Source organism: Etheostoma cragini, chromosome 3 (assembly GCF_013103735.1).
Source record: "Etheostoma cragini isolate CJK2018 chromosome 3, CSU_Ecrag_1.0, whole genome shotgun sequence".
NCBI classification, from domain to species: domain Eukaryota; kingdom Metazoa; phylum Chordata; class Actinopteri; order Perciformes; family Percidae; genus Etheostoma; species Etheostoma cragini.
The window spans coordinates 26,331,336-26,354,374 of NC_048409.1; the positions used below are offsets into that span (position 1 = coordinate 26,331,336).

The following is a 23,039-nucleotide window of genomic DNA, read 5'->3' on the forward strand; positions in this document are numbered from 1 at the left end:
ATAGCATTGGTATATTATATTAAGTTCAAGTGAATGATTAACAAATGATTTGTAAACCTTCTTGGTATCGTTTGCAAATATGATTATAGTATCCATCCATCCATCCATCCATCCATCCATCTATTATCTATCTTTCTATTAACCACATTCTCTGAGTTTTAAAAAAAGACTACCTTGATTAAAGCTATAGTGCGTAGTATCTGCCACCCCCATGAGGAATTCTAAGTATTATATGTTCGTTTTCATACTTAGAATCCCCCCACGCAGTTGCTAGTAGCCAAGGAGGACACGGAAAATTTAAAAAAAGAAGAGGTAATTATCTTCAGTCAAGTTTCTGTGCGGGAACGTCACCGGACGACACAATATTCTGAACACACACGTACTGAGAAATACAGAGAGAGTTGTGTGTGGCTGATAGTCTTAATTAGCTTTGTAGCAACTTATTTGGCAATGGCTTGAATGTAACGGACGTTCATTAATATTAAAAAGATACACACTAAAGCTTTGAATAAGGTAATTCTTTGAGCAGTTTTAATCATTAAGAAATTCTTGCTGCAAACCACAAAGTATATATGCGGTTAAATTGAAAAGCTTAGCATTTATGGTTTAGTGTGAATCAGAATATCAAATTGGACAATGTTAACACTTAATCAAAAAAAATAAGGTAATGTTGAGAAAACTGTACATCATGTTGAGCTGGAAGTTAAAAGTTTGCGATAAAAAATAAAAATAAAAAAAGGGAGCACAGTTATTTGACGCACAGCCAGATCCAGCAGGATTGGTGGAGAAGAGTCCCACAAAGGTCAGTGGCATGTTAGGAAACATGAGTTAAGCAGGAGTCAGTGAGTAAAAGGAGAGTAAGGATTGGAGGAGTAGGATTGTGAGTGGGTGCGTTACTGAGAGGAGGGAGAGAAAGAGGAAGTAGAAAGAGGGGAAAAGAGCGACCGCACTCGACCTGTGAGGGCAATGACCCCACTCCCGGAGAATAATCATTCACACATTCATCTCTTAACCCGTTGGCCCTAATAGCAGCTCCGCCTGGGCCATTAAAAGGGGAGGAAAGTGAGGTGATTTGTACAAATGGTTTAGTCTTGCTGCCATGGGATGTTGGGCATTTCATTCTTAAAGCCCCTTTCTATATCCAGTCTCAGTGAAACAATGCACTGGGCTGGCTCAGATAAACGTATTACAGTAATCTGAGGGCACATCTGCAGCAGGTCACTGGGTCTCACTCATTCTCTTGCTGCTGTCTTTCTCGTTACATTGCCTGCATTCCATCTGCATTTGCTTGAAAATGTCATCAGCGGGATTTGGTCAAGGGTAGTGTTTTGTTTTGTGTGTGACAATCTTTCCATTTGGATTTTCATTTGTCTGTATTAAAGTCAGACTGTGTGTAGATGGGATAAGTGTGCAATAGTTTCTCTGCCTACAAATCCCACATGTATCAGTCTCAGGCATTTTGACAAGTTAAATCCTCATACAACTCTGGTGACTGTAGGGACAAATGCACTTTTGGAGCTGACTGATTGAATATTTCTCTCTTAATCTTTTTCACAGATTAAGTTCCTCCAGTGACAGTTCACCAAGAGACAATCTTTTGATTTTGTGACAATGTCTTTTTCTACCTTGGGATTTAATTAATCTGGGGCCAACCTTCTACCAAATTTGGCTGACATGAAACAAGAAGGCGAGTCAGAGCAAACACTCCTCTCCTTGTTCAGGACTCTCAGAAGACTTTGAGGACTAGCAGAAGCTTGGCTGTGCTCCTCCACTCCCTGACCTGGCCTCGTCTGGAGGGGGTTATCAGGCGGATGCTGAGACACATCCGACTCTACCTCCCTTCGAAGGGGGAAAAACACAAAAATCTAAATTAAGAGGAGGGGACTCTGCATGAACTTGTTGCGGTTTTCATTGATGTGAAAAATTCGATGCGCCGGAAGACAAACAGCAGCATTTTTACACATTGGTGGTCTATGGGCATGCCAGGGTCATTTCAGTGAGCCTGGTCACACAAAGGGGGTAAAAGCTTCATCAACTCGTCTATGTGTGTGTCACGGCACAGTGCACACAAAGCCTGGTAGGGAATGTAGGTTAAGCAGCTGGTGTGTTCCTCTGCTGCCCTGCCAACAGGAATCTGCCCATACAGGTGTAAATACAGCTGCTGGACGCTTCACACACACACACACACACACACACACACACACACACACACAAAAGAGAGAGGCTGCACAGACAGACAGATGGTGCCTGGGCACTCCTGTGCAAGTATAGCGTGAAAGCATATGATATCAACCCCCACTCTAGGGGCCAAACCTGTTGCTTTACTCTGCGTGTGGGTGTGTGCATGTGTTGTTGGTGTATTGGTGCAGCCGTGTGCATGCAGGAGCAGGCTGCACAGCTGCATGTCCTAATGAATTAATACTGACGCCTCCTCTGGCCTGGATGGATGGATGAAGGAGTACTGAGGCAGCCTACCAGGCCTGATAATGTCCTAACGAGCCAGCTTAGTTGTGTGAGGTGTTTGACCAAGTATAATGGGTGAAAAATGTGAAATATTTGTAGACCTCTTACACAAATAGATGGTTTGAAGGTTAAGGAAAAAGCTGGCTATATCTTCTACAGTTCATATTGTCAAGAAATCCCATAAACATCCAAACAAAATGTGAAAATACCTTATATCTTATTCCTCTGTGCCATATGGCTCCATTATTGTCCAAAAACTAATAAAAAAACATCAATGAGCCAAACAGTTGCACTGGGTAACATGTTACTTCATTACCATGAACACAGAGACTGCAATTTATTTTCGACCCAGTCCCAAATGCATACACCATCATTTATAATGATTTAGCCTATAGTAAGATCACGGAAAATCACTTTTAAATTCACTGTTCTGAACAGCAAATGACAGTCTAACAGCGCCCTGTAGGTCTTTTCAAGGAAAGATTTCTTTGGCATACAGCTATCGATATCCATTCTTTTTCTGTTTTGTTCTGAGTCTACAGAAACACAGCTGTATATTTCATGATCAGCACCCAAAAAACACAAAAACAAAAAGGGTGTCACTTACGTATATCTCTAAGTGGCAAATTCCACCAAATGTCTAGTCAGCTTCTTATTGTTTGATCACATAGTTTCTGAAAATTCTGCCAACTACAGAAAACATTTTATTTAGGAAAAATGTTTTCTTTACTGTTTGTGTCTCAGATTCATGTATTATATAATATATTGCTATGGAACCATAACACGGGTCTATTAATGCCACTAGAATTGAAATGTTTAAAAACAATGAACTGCCCCATATTTCACAGCCATTAATAAACTGCATGCTTGACAAAAAAATCTTCTATCTTGGAAAAAGTCTATCTTGGAGAAAGACAAATAAAAAGCACTTGGCAGTAGTAAAACTAAAAAGAACAAAAACATAAATGAAAAGTAATAATTACTGCTTACCACCAAAGACGGAGGCAAAAATAATAAAACTACACAGCAGCGACAGCTTACTGCCAAAGAAATAAAAAATAATACAATCATTGTAGCAATGAGTGATAAGCCGTTAAAATGGATGCATAAGAAAAAGTATCAATAAGTCAACAAAAATAAAAGCGAGTGAGAATCTAGTGACAATAAAAATAAAAACATTAAAGCACAAAATGAGAACTCCAAAATACACAAGCAACCTAAAAATCTCTCACTGAAGGTGAATAAGGACATATTTAACTTCAAGGCCCTAAATGAAACCATTCATATCTAATCTATTTTGAGAATCTCACATCGAATGATTTTAAACCTTACCGCTAAACAACTGCTAAACCAAATGCAAACCACCAGGACATAACACATAAACCAAAGCAGGACACCGCAGTAGCCAATAAGCAATACTATATTTCATAACGCAAATGAACTTTGCAAGTCATCTTAATGATTTGGAAAATGGCCTAATGTTGTTCACCTTGACCAGAGGATCAGGTCTCTATTTTCATCCTCAAAGCTCACTTATCAAATATCACGGGGAATAAATCCCTCACCGTCTGTTTGAATCATTATAGCATTTACCATTCAAACAGGGCATGAAAATTACATTTAAATGTAAATATTAAAATAGGCCCATATTTGTGAAGCCACCTGTACTGTATGTAAATGCACTTAGTAAAGGCCTGTAGTTGCTGATGGTCTTAAAACTACATAATTTCAATGCATGGCAAAGATCCAGGTGAAAAAGAAAAAAAGGAGGACAGTGGTGCACGAGAGCACAGCTGTCTCACTTTTCAAACTGAACTTTCAATACTCGAAGCCAGCGGGGTTACACTGCATTTAATAGGACTTGAATATGCTTTCAAAATGATCGGCGAGGTTTTATTTCTGTTCTTGATTTGCAAAATGTGTTTTATCTGCTTTCCAAACAGCCCACAGACCAGACTCGCATGTGTGTTCTGCTTCATTACCCTATGCAAAAAAGTGGTGGCCTGAGACAAAAGAAGTCCATGAGCATCAGCTGGATGTGAGAGGAAAAGCTTTGGCCTACACAAGGCCACTGTTGACACAATACAGTGTTTTTACAATGTGATTAATGGGAAAAGACAGCAAATCACAGACTGAAGCTGAGGATGCAATGCAGTGTGATTTAAATGTTTGTCTCAACAGTCGCCAAACTGTAAATTTGGTAGTTGGTTGACAATAACCCTTTACACTCCCTCTGGACACATTACATGTTAAGAGTTTCAGCTGTATACTCTGTGGTGCATTGTACCTGGATTATTATCATTTATTTATTTATTTTACAAAAGAGAGTTCTTCTTGAAAACAACCACAACGACTAAAATGTCTAATGTACAAATACATATGTAAAAGTTACACATCCATGTAACTTTTTATGGTACCACTGACAGTGAAAGCTCTACACCTTGCACACCTTGCAGATGGAAAAAAGTGGGAGGTAAACTGCTAAAGCCAAAGGCAGCTGGTCTGAGAAATCCCAGAATCAGAGAATGACGTAAATTGTCTACGTTTTTTTTTAACTTTGATTCGTAGTGCATGTTCTTTTTTTATTCTTTTTTCTTTATATGTATTTTCATACAACATAAGTAAGGAAACACTTTATTTAACCTCCTATTTAGCATCTATTAAGCAGTTATTAATTATGTTATAACCCAGTATAACATAATACAGTGTAGATTTAGTCAGAAATAAGGGCATTTATGAAACTATTATTGATAGAATATTTGTCAACTCCTGCTGTGAAATATCTGTAACTGGTGTATAAAAAAATTATTAATGATTGACAATATAATATAACACAGTTGTAAATAGAAAAGATCAACATTTATATTTATTTGTATATATGTTTTTATATTAAAAAGATATATAGTGTGTGTTTATTATATTTAATCACTTTTTATAAACATAGATAAATATGCATGATGGATTAATTTTCATAATATGACAACTGAGCAAATTAAAATCCACTGAGTAAGGCAATGAGAAGAGACTGAAAGCTCCAGGAGAAAACTGGTAAGTACCTTGAGTTTATTATTTCCAAGCTCTTCTTCAAGCTCAACAGGTTCTAAGTTTAGAGCACATTAATAGCTCGTTTTAACCTGAGTGTGAATGATTTGTAAATGTATACAAACTGTTAATAAATATGATCACAGCTGCTGCAAGTTATGATATATCATGTGACATTGCAAACTGTTATTTATTGTGTTCACTGCTTGACCAGGGTAACGAACTTCATTCATTAACGTCTTAACATGTTTGAATGACTAAACTAAACTGAAAGTATAATAATAGACACACATACCACAATAAGCACTTGAAAAACATCCTTATTTCTGCTTGCAGCTACATTATAGTGTGTTATCGTAATTTAATGAGTGTTTAAATAAGATGACTTATAAATACTCAATACAGTAAGGGGGTTATAGTGTTACCTACCATGTATCTACTACAACAGAATACTACCAAGAATATCAGTGCTGTGATATGTCCCACTAAGGTATGGATTCTGTGATGGAATAGTTGTATAATGTTGCTGTGTAATACACATCTCCACACAGTGTATACTGAGGTGTGTGTGTGTGTGTGTGTGTTTGTGTATGTGTGCTACCTACCCTGTGCGTTTGGTGATGGTGCCCAGGGTCATGGGCTGTTTGATCTGAGCCAGAGGCAGCACCACAGTGAGGCTGGGCAGCGGGGACAGTCGCGGGTTCCCCATGTTGTTATTGGTGAAGTTGTTGTAAGAATCCTGGCTGCTCAGCTTGGCTGGAAACAAAACAGAAATACAGGGTTATTAAAAGAATTTCAGTACTGAATGCTCCCTGGATAGCAAGGTCAGAGAAATCTCCTTTTCATTAGATTTGGAGTGGACAGGACAAATATGTTAATCAAGAGCCATCCCATGTAATAGCTGCGGTATACTGAGAATTACATTGTGAATGCAGGTACAACTTTGTATACATAATTCATATTCAGTGCTTTATATATGCTAATTGTTATTGAATTAAAAAAAAAAATTGAATAAAATTCACTTGTTCATTTTCTTGTCACTCACTTCAAATTGCAGACAAGGCATTCAGTACACACAAACACACACTCGCGCGTGCACGTGGTTTTGTGGTCACTGTTTATTAGACTGTTGCTGTTAAACTTCTATACTTAATTCTTAAATGCGGTGAAAATCATAACCACAGTTCCATTTAATTCAAATTGTACTGGGGTGGAGCTACAAATCACAGAGAATTTCATTTCTATGCCTGGACAACTAAAATCATAACTACCTCCACGACAGCATGGCACTAGGGCTAATAAGTATGACAATGTGGGTTTGTTTTGTACTTTTGGTAAGGTTACCCCACAATGGGAAAAGAAACAGTCACACACAACAGTTACATAGAAACATTACACTATAGGGGATAATAAATGTGGATTATAAAACAAATATGTCTCTGTAATCCTGTGACAATAGGTACAACAGCAAAAGTGTATACTGCTGATTCAGTGGGCAGCCCAAGGAAAATTCCAAGTTCAAGTGCTTTCAAAAGAAATAAAGAGCAAACCTGTGGGTGCACCACAATACGCTCTCTGAATGTCGTTGTTCCATTTGTTGCCTTAATAGATGAATGACAGCCGCGTAACATAAAGGAATGAAAAGGAGGGAGAGGGGGGCGCGGAGACAAAGAAAACAAGGCGGACATCAAAGGTTATAATAAAGGTAGAGGAGGAGAGTGCCTTGTCATTATTTGGAAGGAGCGATCAAGAGGAGGCTGAATGCGAGCGGAAAGGGACTGCTTAGTGTTTTGGTCCAGTCTTTTAGATCATTAACATGTAGCTCTGAGTTTCATTAGTCCTGCCAAACCTCCGCTTTGTGTTCCTCTAAAGGGCTTCTTTTAGACCTCTGCAGGCCAACAATGCTGTCTGACCTTCGGAGAGGGGGGGGGAGGAGACCATTACACAAACCCGTCCTTCATTTCCTTCTGCTCCTCTCTTGGTAAGACCAACCAAGGTCTGTACCAGGGCAGCTTCTGAAAGCCCTTCACATTTCAAAAGTGCTACACCCCCAGAGCCTGGGCAGCCACCTTTTGTGTTGAGGGGAGGGGGCAAACAAGGAACAGAAAAATCTGTACAGGAAGCAGCCTGAAAAGCCATAATGGTGCTTCAGCTAAGAGGGGAGTGGAGGGTGAAGATTGGGGGTGGGGGTGTCGATGAATTTAGCATCCTCATTTAAACTGAACATTTCACTTTTGCTCCACGGCATTATTTGCTGTCACCCCCCACACCCTTTAAAATAAGCCCCGCTGTGGATTGTAGAACTGGTGTTGGCGGGACAGAGATGAGGGCTGATGATCACTGTTGACCAAACAGACATACGGTGCTGTCAGTCAAGGCCAAGGGGTCCTAAACTGTCATAGCCCCCCAGTGAAGGCAAGTTAATGTGGAACGTGTTAAAGATCACGCACCGCCAGAAGATGATCCAAGAAAAGACAGACAGCATGGGTGTGTAATGTCCATGTTTGTAGGTGTGTGTGGTGGGGAGTTGTAGAAAGAATGAGTAAGTATAGATGAAAATTGATCAAGTGAAGGTTTTGCTCCTATTGGATAAAGGTTTGACTTTTATCAACTTTTATAAAGTCTACATACTAAAATGAGTGTAAAAAGGATTTTTCTTTTCTTTATGCTTGTTAGCGTTTTTTCAAGAACTGAACAGCTGGACTGCAAAAAAAACAGATCTTAAATTGATAAATTAGAAATAGGAATCCACATTGAAATGCGGTGTAGGGATGAATACGTTTCTGGTGTGTGTGTGTATGTGTTTGCGTGTGTGTGTTTTTTTCCCTTTTTGTTTTAAATTGTTTCCTTAAAAAAAACTAAAAAAAAACTGTTTGAAGTGTTTCATTGTTCCCTGTTTAGGTTATTTTATGCTCTAATGCAGACAAAATGGCTGGGAGTGCTGTATTCTAAATCATTATTGATGACATTTCTCCAACAAATGACGACACTGACTGAGATACTGCTGCTGATGAAGACAGTATAATGATACAATTATTGTCACTTGCTGTTTTGGTAGTGCAAACTTACAAATAATACGCACACTCTACCAGTTGAGCTACCCAGGCGCCCCTTTGGCACTGTTTAAAGAGTTTTGCCAATGCAATTCTGGGAAATTGCACTTCTTGGCTGTTTCATTGAGAGAGTCGTAGAGCAGACACATGCAAACAACTGATTAAGGGCGTGTCCACATCCACCTATGGCTAACAGTGGCAGTAAAAATCGGGTCAGTTAATGTGTCCATTATTTAACAAAGATTAAAATTTCTAAAACAAAACCATATGTATGCACTTTTATTCATTTTTACTCTTAGAATTGATTGAAAATTCAAGTATTACACTTTTTGGGGGTTTAGATTTTACTGATCACATTCAGGTCAGAGCAAAAGAGACACTATAAATCGTAGAGCACAAAATGTTGTCTGAATATCAAAGAGCTTTTGACATATTTATCACCCTTCCATCCCTATTACCTGTACATATCACTACAGTACTGCAGAAAGTATTGCTCGTAGAGCTGCCACTAACGCTGGAGTCTTGGTTTCAACTTTGAAAAGAACTTTGAAATTACCTGTTGAAATGTAACTTTACAGGCTTGTTGCATGTTCTCAACTACTGCTGACGTTTCTGGGTATTAATTCTAAACTGAAAGACAAAGTCTTTGCCAAAAAAAGAAAGAGAGAAAGCCTACTAGGCTGCTTCAAAGAGAAAGGGAGCGAGAGGTAGACAGATGAGAAGTGTCTGGCGGACAGACAGCTCTCGACAGAGGCCATGATTTGATTAATGACCGGGGCGTGATGTGCCCAAGCACTGATACATGACATGCCCATGGAAAGAAGATCCATCAATGCAAATTCAGCTCTGTCGCCGTCGTCCAGAGAAAAACTCTGACCCTGCCAAAAAGTCACACTGTCACCTGACCCTCATCTCCCTTTCTCCCTTAATCCAACCATCCATCCAGCTCTCCATCCATCCATCCGTCCAGCTATCCCTCCCTGTCTCAACAGCATTTGCATTCTCTTCTCGCATTGAGCCTCTCTCTCTCTAGCCTTCGCACTTTCTCTTTCCTCAGGTGCTCCGTGTCACGCTATCTCATGTTTCTCTTCCCTCTTTTAATACCCTATTTGCATCCAATACAAGCAGGACGCTTCCAATGAGGAGCAGACGTGCGAAAGGATAAGCTCTGAAGACTATGTATGTCCACACAAACACTGTGTCTTATTTGAATTGTTCTGCCAGAGAGGAGATTTCAGTCAAAAGGAAAAGAAAACTCTAGCAGGAGTGGAGAGGAACTAGGTTCAGAGGCAGCAGGTTAAGCAGGTGACATGTTGAGTGATGCTCTGGGAATTAGGCTAGACCTTGGACCTGAGGATGATATTGCAGCTGTGAGATGCAGGGGTAGAGAAAGAGAAGGAGGCAGAGAATGGAAGACAAAGCCCCTATTATGTCCAAGCAAGGGAATATATTCATTATTAAAGCTGGTAAATTTGGCTTACTTCCTATATTAATGGCCTAAAAAACTTATTTTCAAACGTCTGTAGACAGAAAAACCACATTATGGTAACAAATTAATGCTGAGATGGTTGTAGGTCCAATGCCTATAACCTGATGATAGTCTGGTGACTGAAAGCTTGGCCTTATTTTTTCATACTTGCAAGAGTGAGGAGCCTTCCTTCTCCAGAAGGCAAATTCCTAACAAAAAAATCATTAAATTATATTATAGCAGTATAGTCCTAAATGGTCCAACTTGGACCATTAAAGTATGGGTTGTGTGAGTAACCTCCGTCACACACAGTAAGTAGATGACAGTGTCTTTCTAGAATTAGGGCTGGGGGTCAAACCTAAATTCTTTGATTTATTATCAAAGTATTGACTATGCTTCTTCTTAAAATGGTTCTTTGATAACTGACCAATATCGGCAAACCTGTATCAGTCTATCCCCACGTTACACCATTCATTCCTTGATAGTCCCAGACATGTTGAAGGAGGGAGGGATTAGAGCAGGGGAGAGGGAGAAGAATAAAGAGGAGGGAGGAAGGGAGGGAGGGGCGCTGTAGTCTTTCTGTGCAGCAGGAGAAAGCAGTTCTACACATCCCAGTTCCCCAAAGTATCATTATTAAAACACTCACTTCCACAGGGGGAGAAAAGAGAGGGAGAGGGGGGGGAGAACAGAGGAGAAGAGACAGAGATGAAGGGGGGTAGAGAAGAAGGAGCAGGGATCCCCCACTGGACAGAGTAAAAACAAATTAAAAGATCCCTTATAAAACACAGATGCTGCAAAGAAAATAAACTTCACAAGATTTACTGTTTTACAAAGGAATCGGAAGGCTGGTGGAAAAGCCATCAAGTTTTTTTTCTCCTCCTCCTTCCTTTTTTCTTTCTCTCTCAGGTAACGTTCAGCGGAGGGCTCTATCTCCTCAGTTTTCCGTTTCCCTCCCTCTCTTTTCTCTTTGTACGGTGATCTTGCTTGTCTGCTATTTTCAGTCAAAGCTAAGAGTCGAGGTCAGGCCAGCCTGTGTGAAAATGGCTTCCTGCCCGGTCCCCCTCTCCCAAACCACAAGCTAACGGGGAGGTTTTATTAACAGCCCTATTTGGGAACATTTTTTGAACGTTTTGTATTTTCATTGCATTTCTCATGTCAGGGAGCTTAAAAAAGCAGTCCAAAAAATCCCAGGGCATGCGTTTTCTGATTTCATCATAAAATTTTAGAGCTAACATTAAGGAAGAGATTTTTAAGTGTGTAACATACTGTATAACGAGTGTTGTGCTCAGAGCAGTTTGTGTTGTAATGAAGAGGAAAAAGCAGCAGCTGTTGTATTGCACGCAAAAACACGGACACACACTTACAAACCAATTTAGAGAGAACAGCAACATGCGAAGAAGTTCTGTAAATGTCTACATTGGGTTAAATTATTTTACACACTCATGTTACTTAAGTGTGTGCAGTATGCAAAATGTGAGGTTAAAAAAAAAAGTATGATTTAAAATTGGACCATTATTAACCAAAAATGCAATTTTACATGTTAATGTCCTGCAAGAGGAACATCCTACTAAAATCACAGCACACTATCATTTCTTAATATTAGCATTTTTTGTACTTATATGCATTAAATCTTTATTTTTTTTTTACTTATACCTGTACATAAATACTGTGTATTTCGAGCGTATTCATATCTTTTCATACCCTTACCAATTCTTTTTAACATTCTATATTATTTACGACTATGTATTCTGTATAATTCTCTGCACTGCATTTGCCTTTTGCACTTCTGACTAGACATTCTAGTTAGATTTGGCAGGACATAAAGTGATAAAATGTCCTCAAGGGTAAAAGCGACCATCATCAAGTAGACAAGAGTGAAGAAAAAAGATTTTGAATGAATTGCATGTTGCCTGTGCAACTCTTTTTTTTTTTTTCTTGAAATTTTGGTATTTATTATGGCAATAAATACGATAACAAACATATCTGAGTGGGATTGAAGCTAAATGTGAAGAAGCGCCCCCTCCCCCTCAGAGGTTTGGCTGCATCCGTCACTCAGTCTGGGTCTAAATGCTTCTCCTTTCATAACCCCGTGGTCCGCAGGAGAGGAAACAATAAGAGAGGCAGAGAGGAGATAATGGGACGTCTGTGCTGCTGTCACAGCCATCCTCCGCTGTCTCTATGAGCAACTGGATCAAAATTATAACGTCAAACTGAAACGTTGCCTTCGTGATCATGGTGACAAATGGTGGTCTTGCTGCAGGTAATGCAGATTTCAGTTCAAGCTTTTCTTTAATGACGTTGGTATTTTGTTAATTGTTTTATCACAGCAGCCCTGTCTTCTTTCATCTGAGTTAATAATCAAACATCCCAGCCCTGTCATGCTCTGCAGTGCATCAAAACACACACACGCACACACACACACACACACACACACACACACACACACACACACACGTCACATGTATTGATCTGATCTTATTTGGCCATTTAAAAATGAGCCTGATCTAATGCTGATCGATTGACGTTGCAGTTCAGTTCAGCTGTGACGGAAGCCCTGTTTGAATAGCGGGTATAAACCGCAGGGCTGATGTGATCGAAATTTCGCAGAGTTTTGACAGCGTCCGAGTCTAAATGAATGGCATGTCAAAAACACTTAAGACATGATCCAAGTAAACAGGAGTTAAGCATTAAGAAAGACCAGGCTTGTTTCCAGGATTGTAGAGGTTTTCGTTTTTTAAAAGCGTAAATCTATAAAGTTACAACATGTCATGCTTAAATATTACCACTGCATAGCGCATATTGTTGACTGCATTTACTAGAACAATATCACATTCATCCTTGAATTAATATAAAACAAATTAAAAAAAAAGATATCAGTTTTAGTTCTGATTTTCTTGACTTTCAACAATAGTTTGTCTTACACTAAATATGTGTGATTTCAGGTTTCTGCGTACAGAAGTATACACGCCGGTGACTCAGGTCATGAGAGTTGTTAACACCCCACTACCTTGCAATACTTAGGTTTTAAGTATTGTTGTTATTCATTATATACTGTACACCTACAATAGATACAGTATAAAATATGTGATATTTTGAGTATGTTTAGTACATACTGTAACAAATTAGTAACAAACTATCAACCTGACCTGCTAAGCCCTAACACTGGTGTAAGACAAACACTTTTAAGGAACGTAAAAAACTAAACTGAAATGAGAGAAACACAAAAACAAATGACCCACACACTGCAACAGAACAAAGGTGGGATGTAAAACCTATTGATTCGGTGACAATGGAAGGCTTTGGCTTTTCCGAGTATGCCCTTTCTCACATGGTAGGCAATAAGCTGGAAGCCACAAGTGCCTTCTGTGTGTAATGGCAAGCCAGCTTTATTTCTTTATCTCTACCTTCCAATTTTGCAAATCAAATAATGATGAGTGCAGTGGCGGGCACCCAGTGATAAGAGGGTTTAGTGGTTGTGGAGATTGAGTTATTAGGGTTCGTATAAAAAGGACAGTGGTCTCTGGCGGAGCCCGAACGCCGGCCAAGATACATATTCCTCGCTCTGTGTATTTTTGGTCGCTTTAAAAGCCCTAAAAGTACAGGGGAAGGCTAATTTTCAGAGTAAACAGCTTGTTCGATTGCAGTGTGGTTTTGCGCTGAGCTCTCCGTTTATTGACTCAAGCCGAGCTGGGCTCTTGGCTGCTCTGCCGACCACAGGGAGAAGCCTGCCCATGGAGCCTGCAACAAATACAAGCCGCTAACACTAGCTTACCTTTCCTGACACACAACTGTTAAATCAAATGCACTGAGTAATGTACAAAGCCTAATCCTCTTGACTATATGACAAGGAAAAATGCTTTTAAAAGAACATCTGCTCCTTTTAGAAAGCTATTTGTCATTTCCTATTTCATGCTGACGAACAATGTTAAGGTTAGATTATTAAGATATATTTAGTAGGATTTGAATGTTACGCTGGATCCTGTGTACCCAATGAAAGATATTAATTATGAGAACACACTGTTTTTTTTGTTTTGTTTTTTCATAGCAGTTTAAAAAATGTTATATACAGCATGTAGAGAAAAAAGTCTTCACTTCCTCCAAAATATTCTAAAGACAATTACAAAAAAGAGGAAAGAAAATGCCAAAAAGACAACGATCACAGCTTAGAGGTCACCACAGTTAACAGAACAGTGTTCAGGCTGCCTCTGTAAAAGTAACTCCAAAGGAGGGCTGCAAGTTGTTTTAGCTGGAGGAAGTGACCATTCATTAAAAAAGCCGGAGAAATTGCCCCGCTCTTTCTCTGTTGCAAGATTTGTATCAAAGAAAAACCCTTGCAGCACAACTCAAGCTTTTCAAGTCTTTTCCTCTCTGTCTGTCCGGCCTAGCTGCTCTGCTCCTCCCTCTCCAAACTGCTGGGAATCCTGACCACACAGTGCCACACAGAGGACAACTCTGGTACTAAAACACAGGGCTGCCACCAAGGTAATGTAGAATTCCATAACTTATTACAGTAAAAGACTTCTACGACCTTTGGAAATTAATGATTTCCATAACAATGTTGTTTTTTTTCACCCCGGTATGAAACTCTTTGTTTTGAAAGAATAACTGCTAAAAGTTTATTTTAGCCTAGTAAGAGACACTTTTATTGACCAATGATATTTGCAGATTTCCCCTAAATTTGTCTTCTGTTCCTGTTTATTTGTAGCTTGCCGCAGAGACATAGAAGCACAATCCCTGGATAAAGAAAAGGAAGCCATGCTGATTTTAAAATAAAAACTACATTTTCTGGTAAATGTCAGCATATGCACCCGTCTGTTTTTGTGTGTGTGTAGATGCACAGAAGACGGTGGACAGGGTCAAAGAGAGGGAGGCATTAATAATGCTGCTCCCAGTGTAAGTCTGATCCATCTCCATCTTTTCAATATGATCTCTTCTGGACATTACTAAACTCTATAAGACACAAAACCTGACAAAATACCTGATTTGTTTTAACAACCTGAAAAGGATTGTTTTGATTCTAAAATGTCACTTACAATATTCTGAAGTTGAATAAAAATGCTAATCTTTAACAGAAACAAGAGATATAACCTTAACACTACAACGATAACTTTCATTATTATTTATTTTCAATTCATTTTACAGATGTGGAGATCATTGAACTATGGATCAAAATGATGGCATATATTGTCACAAGATAAATGTAAAGCTACAATTAGACACTAAATATATATTCCCCAATTTGGAATAAACCTTTAATGACTTTGGGACATTCCTGGGTCAGTTCGGTGATTATGATATATGTTATGAGACAATGTTCAACCATAAGAGATTTTTTCTATGCCATATGGTAGCTGTTCCTTTAACATGCACGGTTGTTAACAGCAATTCAAATTTTACTCTTTTTATTTATATTTTTCCTTTGTTTTTGTCAGCTGAAAAACTCTTCACTATGTGAACAATGTCTTTTTACGGGTTCATCGTGTTCTGTGTTCCGTTGTATTGCCTGTTCTTTACAGACAACTAAAACATAACTGTACCGACTATGTGAACCAAACAGAACTATAAAAAAAAAAACATTTGCCGACAATACCGTATTTGTTATTTTATTTGGCCGTTATAGGCAATGTTACACACCAGAGAGGGAATGCTGTAAGGTAACATTGTATTTTTAAGTTTAATCTTTGTCAATCAATGTAATATTACTGGATTTCTGGATCAGCAAACAACAGACATACAACTATGGTTATTTTATTCATAAACCCTATCTCAATTTTTGACAAAACATTCTCAACACAAGGTCTATTTAGTAGCTGTCACACAATCTTCCTCAAGTTGATTGCTTGACTTTATTTCCATATTGCCCACTCTAACTTTGGTTCGGGGGTTGTGTGGTTGTTGTGGCTACCCTAGGTAAAGCGAGAGAGTAGAGCTGTCATAGCAACTACAATGGGATGTAAAAGAAAAGGAGGAAGAACACTTAAAATGAAAGAGCAAAGGAAAATGTCTTATATACGATGAACATGTGGGCCTGTGGTGGCTTTACAAAAACGGGTTAGCTCAGTCTCAGGCTGGGTACTGATCCAAGGCAGACAGCTCATCATGATGACTAAAATCTGGACAAGTCATCTAAGTCATGGTTACATAATGTTTACAAGTTTTTTAAATGAACATGCGATCTCGCTCTGGTAAATCCATCTGCTATCTGTGTGAAATAGTGATTTCGACATATTCAACTGTACTCTGTAACTATTTACCTTACAGTACCTATACTGTCAAAAACAGGGTCACGGTAAGGTCGTGTACATACGTGTCACACACCAGCAGTTATGAGGTAATGCTTCCTCGGCATTGATCTCAGCAGAGTTGGTGTGTTTTGCACCGCAGGACGATGACTGACGAAGGGGAGAGCAGGGGAACGAGGGAGGCGAGATAAAACAAAAGTCCAAACCCAAATAAGCAAGCCGTCAGCCTCTAATAGCAGCAAGGAAGTGTCCCTTTATCAACAAGTGAATTAACAGTTTCCCGTCACACCTTGTTTTTTGCCTCCCCCGCTTTCTCTCTCAACCAGTGCCAGGGCCCAGATGGCCCAGCGATCGGACCACCATGGCTTTTGCTCAGTGAGGAAACAAATCTGTTGCACTGACTAATAGCCTCGTGTTGATGTTTTATGGTGGGGAAGTGTACAACCAGAGCTGTGCATACACACGAAAGGCACCCAAGCCTGTTAAAAAATGCACACCAAGTCATAACTGTCATGAGAATGTCCCAGAAAAAGAGGAAAGCGGGAGACATTTCACATATTTCATTCTGGAAAGTACAGAAAGAGTGGTGAGTAGAAAAAGAGAGTGTAGAAAGGCTGACCCCTAATCAGTAGATAAAAGCATCATCTCCATCTACAGCACCGCACTAGAGGGCAAAGTACAGACCTTTGCAAAAAAAAAAAAAAAAATGAACACAGATCAAATGAAAAAAATTATGGTTTTTGGATTATTATGTTCAAGTTGGTTTCGGAGCGATTAAAACCTGTTTGCACTGCACTCTGATGTATTACGCAGTACACTGTGGTTGGATCTTAAAAAACGTCTGAATAATAAAACTCTTCAGTGGCTGCTATGGGCCTGGTATAGCCTCAATAACCTCTGCCCTGTGCCGAGAAACTGCACTCACTAATCATGCCTTGTATGCGCTGGGCCGCAGACGAACTGCGCTTTACAGCGTTCGACGGTCACATTGTAGGTCATCACCTCAAATGACAATGCATTGATCACACAGAGGAAAGGCTTTGGAGAAAAAAAAGGGGCAGGGGGAGAACATGTACTGTCAAGGGATGTAAATAGCCATTCCAGATTTTAAAAGTGACAAGAGAACGGGCAATTGCAGCATCTATTTTTAGGCTTGCCGGTGGAACCGAGCTGGCAGCTTTGAGAAGGATGTGTACTTTTCTACAGTTCCTTCCCAAAAATCAACGCTGTCCACTCTGGCGACAATCACAGAGCAGCTGTTGTGGCTAGGTGGCCCGGCCCCAGCTTGCCTCACCCTGCTGCTTTCTGCCAGCCTAAGAAAACCGCCTTTACTGCCCAAAATTCACACCAGACTTGCAAAAACAGGCGGAAAGCAGACACTAAAGCAAATGTGACTCAGTGTGTTTGCATCCGGTGAAAACGGCGCAAATTATGGAGTTTTTTTATCAACGCTGGTGGCAGTCGTAGTGGTGGAGGGGGCTGGATTTCTAAATTTACATGTGGCAGGATGCTTTTGAGACAATATCTTTAAAATGACAGACGCAGAGGCCTACATGACATTGCCACACAGAGATCTCACTGGCACACTGATAATGACCTGTATGCATGCACTTCATGACACTTTTGCAGCGTCTAAATATATGCTTGCTTCTGAGGGCGAGAATCATCTTGTTTTGGTGGAAGAGCTTGTTTGACAAGTTTAATTTATCATTGACGTAATTCTCCCAGAAACACCCAGAGTAGCCCAGCAATGCACTATACAGTCAATAAAATTACAGTGTGCATAATTGCTGCTGTTTAGACAATTACCTTAAAATAGCTCACCTGGTTTAGCGAGCGCCCCACGTACAGAGCATCAATCCTTACTGCAGCGGCATGGGGTTCAACTCCGACCTGCGGCACTTTGCCACATATCATATCCCCTCTCTCTCCCATTTCGTGTCTTCAGCTGTCCTCTAAAAAAAAGACTACACTGCCCAAAACGTAATCTTAAAAAATTAAGATAAATCTCACTGCAGGAAGGGCCAGCTAGCCATATTTTAAAACATTTTGCTTAAGATTATTACACATCTCTGTTCTTGATTTTTCTGACTAAGGTATCCAAGATACTTTGCCAATCAAGCTTTATAATGGCATATCTATTTTTTTAACTCTCAAATAAGTAATTAACAAATGAGTCGAGAGCTGGTTGTAAACACCAAATATATTTTTTATATTTCTGTCCACTGATCAAAGGAATCAAAATCATTCATAAAAAAATATCCAAGTTGTGATAATTGTCTGTTAACTTCGTTAATGAAACAAAAACAGAAACTTACATGGTGCACTGTGCCTTCTTCGGTGTGTGTAGTGTACTTTTCTGTATGCTGTCATCTGGACCAATGTTCTGCACTTTTGTTTTTTTAAATAAAAAATAAAAAAAGATCACAAAAAAACAGAAACCAAAACTTGTACTAAGTAAAACAATAATTTCTTTTCTTCCTGCACTATATTGTTGAGTATGCTCGTTGTTGTTAGGTTGATGCCCACAAAAAAAAAGTATCCCCACCTTTCTTTGTTTAGTTTTACACCCTGAGACAGCAAGCGCTCCCACTGTGAAAGGCCAGTGGCCTCCGTGTGTCTCTACGCAGCCAGGGTACAACAAGCTGTCACTGGCTAAAAGAGCTATTAACACACAACTGGGGGTGCTGGCCTACCATTTATCCTGGAAGCTGTCACCCTTTCGTAGATTTTTTTTAAAACTTGTGTAGTAGTTGGAGGTCTAAAAAGGGCTGGGAGCCACTTCTCCAGATGACACATTATTCTGCTTGTATGTTGTATTCTTTGCACTGTGGGTAAAATGATGCAGGTGATGCAGCTTCCAGAAACCCGTCCGATGTGATCACAGTCCCCAAGCGTAGACCTACCCCACTTTACAAAATAAGGGAAAGTCAAACAATTTGAACTCAAAAAGTGTAAAGACAGTACTATATGAATGAGATTGTAACACTATAAGAACACAACGTGACGAACTTGTAGCTCACACAGTAAGGGGCTTTGGGGTTATTTTGTTATTACTTTTTTTTTTCTGAAATTGTACTAGTGCTAGTGTCAGTATGGTTTGGATTAACACCTTAACAAAAAGCAGTGTGAAACCTGACTTCAATTTCCTGTGGATTACATTTTACACTGTAAAATATCAGTTATGAAAACCTTCTATGTTCTTGTAAAGTTGTTCTTTCCACTGGAATATTTGAGTCTGGCCTGCTCCTTTTTTGTATTTTACCTTTAAAAAGTTCTATAAATAGTTTATCTTCTTCAAATGAACACATACACACACACACATGCACGCAAGCACACACACACATTCAATAAGGTATCAATGTGAGGACTAATTGTTGACAGGTGGTCCTAATGCTCTCCTTTGAAACAAAAGTGTGATTTACGACCATGCTCCGCTAGAGTCCGGCTGTCAGCGTTGCTGCTACTACAAACTTATCTTTCTCTCTCTCTGTCTGTCACTCCTCCTCTTTTAGTCCCCCTGTTCTATCTCTCCTTCATTTTTCTCAATCGTACCTCATTACTTTGCACACTCACTTTCACCTTCTACCCCACTTTGATGTTTCTGTCCTTCTCTGTCTCTCATCGCAGCGGAGCAGCGACTCTCCAAACTCAGACTTCCTTTTAATGTTTGATGGCCTATTTTTCACAGTGTGGAGGAATGTTCGTGCGTGTGTGTGTGTGTGTGTGTGTGTGTGTGTGTGTATGTGTGTGTGTGTGTGTGTGTTTTAGAGCAGGGGTAACTGAGGGGCCCGGGTCTAGACAAGGAAGACAGGACGGAGAGAGGAAACAAAGGCGCCATCTTTCAAGTCAGTGTGTATGTGTGTGTGCTTGTTCGTGGCTGGGGGTGCAGTGTAAGTTCTGGGGTAGGCAGATATCAATATGACTTTAACCTGACCTCATGGTCCCAGCAACTTCTGTCACCTATTATGACCCATAAGAAGACTGAAAGGAGAGGGATAAGTGATATAGATAACATTTTTTCAATCACAGTATGTCTGAATGTATTAATTGTTATATTCTAAACTTGTAACTTATAAAAAACAGATGAAAATGTATCTGTTTAATGTAGCAAATTAGATATGCGCCAAATTGAGATACTTCATTGATGCAAATATCTTGTAAACTAAATATTATATTATGCTAATATAGTATTATAGTAGTCCTGCTCAGTTTGCTACAACAGCAGATATCAAAGAGAAAGGTAATTTGCTATAGATGCTATTATGAAATCTGACAAGAGTAGACATGATCTGAAAAGGGTCCAGCCAACAGATCCAGCACCACTAGCATAAGGGGCTCCCAATTAAAGGAGAATTCTGGCCAATGTTTATGTTAATTTTAATAGCTATAGATATGCGAGTAAAACCCGACCTGGTACATCTGTACCTGACATGTACAAGCTTCCACTGAGCTAAAACGGCAGTTATCGGGGCAAGTTTTAGAGTGCCTTTGTGCCTCTTAACTGTAATTTAGACTGGAGTTCTCACAAGTAAGTTTTAATACATTAAAAAAAAGCTGAAGTTGTCAGTCTGGCTCTGTGTCCAGATGCCCTCAGCTTTTTATGCTCAGTGATTAAGAGAATTTCGTTCTCTGGGTTTTTTTGGTTTTCTATTTGCTGATAAACAAGGTTGCAATTTATAGTGTTGTGTACCTAAGTTTATATCCAAGTTTTTAATCCATGTTCTTAGACAGTTTGATGATTTGTTGGTTTATTATTAAAAGGATGGTGTTTTCTGTTTGCTGTGTTTTGCTTCTTGTGTTCTTGTGCTGCCTTTTGGTCCTTTATCCATCTACACACCTGCTCTGAATTAACATTGTTAGTCCTCCAGTTTTTAACAGCCAATCAGCTCCCTGCCTGTTCTCCAGCCTAATCACCTCATTTCCCTCCCCTGAGCTTTCTGCCCTGCTCTCTACCTGCACTTCATTCCATCATCAAATTATTTTGTATTCAAGTCCTGCAGTTTTCAGTCCAGTCTTTGTTGGATCCTTGGATGTGTTTTGGTTTAATCAACTTTGCCTGACCTGCACAAACCGTGAAGTAAAAGTAACTTCTTCCAACTTTCTGTTGCCTGCAGACTCCTGTGTTTGGGTCAGTCTGCTCCACTCTCCATAACACTGAGTTATAAACCCAGCTAGAAGTAGAACTGTTCAAATGTAGGGAGCAGATGCTCTGTGAAATATATTTGCCAGCTTCCTCCCTGAACTTGATTTTACAATTCAATAACTTTCCCTGACACTCGTGCTTCAAAAGTGTAATTTCATCCTAAATTGAAAAAGTACTTCAAAAGGTTAGAGATTTGGTTTCCGCTCCATTATGCTGACAACCATCTAGGGCAATGAGCATATAAGAGGCACTGCAAACCACATACTCTAATATGTAAAATTACCCATTAATCAATTCCTAGTAATTTGGTTCTCTGAAGTGTTTCAGTTCATGTCCTCGCCCTGGCTACAGTATACGTATTAAAGCTCAGGGATATTCCTGGAAATCAAAGACTAATGAGAACTGTGATATTTTACACTGTGTGACACCTCTGGGGTCAAGCAGTGCAGCTGACACAATGTGTGTTATTCAGTGTTTATCTATGTCAACTAGGGACACACAGACAGTGTGAGCAGCCTGAACTGCTATTTGACAAACAAGGTAGACAAGGTTGTTGCAGACAGTCCCTGGAAAACAGCTACTGAGATGACCAGTCACTGGAAACGCACGCACACACGCTGTGGTTTGGTTTTACAGCACATTCACAGTACGGTTCAGCTCTTATCAACCTCAGAACGCAGCCTCTCATAACAATAAAGCCATAATATACTTGCTTTTCTCAGAAGTTGGTGATTAAATCAGAGCTAAAAGGAGAGTGAATATAACTTTTATTTTGATCACTGGGTGGCCATTAACACTCCAAACGGATGCTTAAGCTCTGTGTCTGATGAATGTGTATAGTCAAATTTGAGAGCACACTTGTAACTGACTTACATTACACAGTATAGCTTCTTAAGCTTTCTGTCGATTCCGTAATATGACCCTGTGAACTCTGGATAACCCCCCAACATGCTGCCGTGCACCAAATGCTCACTACGATGCCATGGTGGACATACAAAGAAGCAATAACATCAGCAAGCCTTTACTTCCCCTTCCAACCCCTCTCCTCTCCTCACCGTGCAGTGGAGACCCAGAGGGACTGCTGGAAAGGCCAGGAATGGGGCTACAGCGGCCCCCAATACCGCCTCCTCCACCCAGGATGCAGCTACCGCCTCCTATGCCTCCTCCTCCTGCTCCTGCTCCTAAGGCAGCCACCCTGTTCAGCTCCTGTTCGATCTCCTCCAGGCCAGCGCTCTTTTGGAAGCGAGACATCCGGTTGACCACCCGCGGGGACATGTGTGTGCGGGCACAGGGCGCACCGCCATAGGGGTTGATGGGAAATACATGGGTTGTGCCGCGGAGGGTGCTGATGGCTACCCAGCGACTGTCCTGGCTGAAACACATGTCCTGGACCTGGACAAAGACAGGACAAGTACAGAAAGGGGACAGATACAGAGGTCAGGGGACAGTAAGAGGATGAGACAAGAATGTGCAGGTGAAGGATGAATTACTCACTGTGTTTCCATTCACTATGCTCATGATTTGAGGGTTAAATAGCTCAAAGGAGCAACACAGAATATGTAAAAGACAGCGAACAGACAGCTAATATACAACAGTGTTGTGTTAGAAGATTTAAACACTTAATG

General features: G+C 40.0%; 1 protein-coding gene across 2 annotated transcripts in view; it reads right to left on the reverse strand.

The window, feature by feature from the left end:
* Positions 1 to 23,039, reverse strand: part of bcas3 (BCAS3 microtubule associated cell migration factor) — a 305,863-nt gene that overhangs the window by 217,323 nt on the left and 65,501 nt on the right. For both annotated transcript variants that reach the window (XM_034867219.1, XM_034867220.1), the window contains exons 15-16: positions 22,470 to 22,806; positions 6,111 to 6,261 (exon numbers count right to left, since the gene is read on the reverse strand). In XM_034867219.1, the coding sequence (XP_034723110.1) occupies positions 6,111 to 6,261; positions 22,470 to 22,806 (488 nt within the window). The remainder of the gene's footprint in view (positions 1 to 6,110; positions 6,262 to 22,469; positions 22,807 to 23,039) is intronic.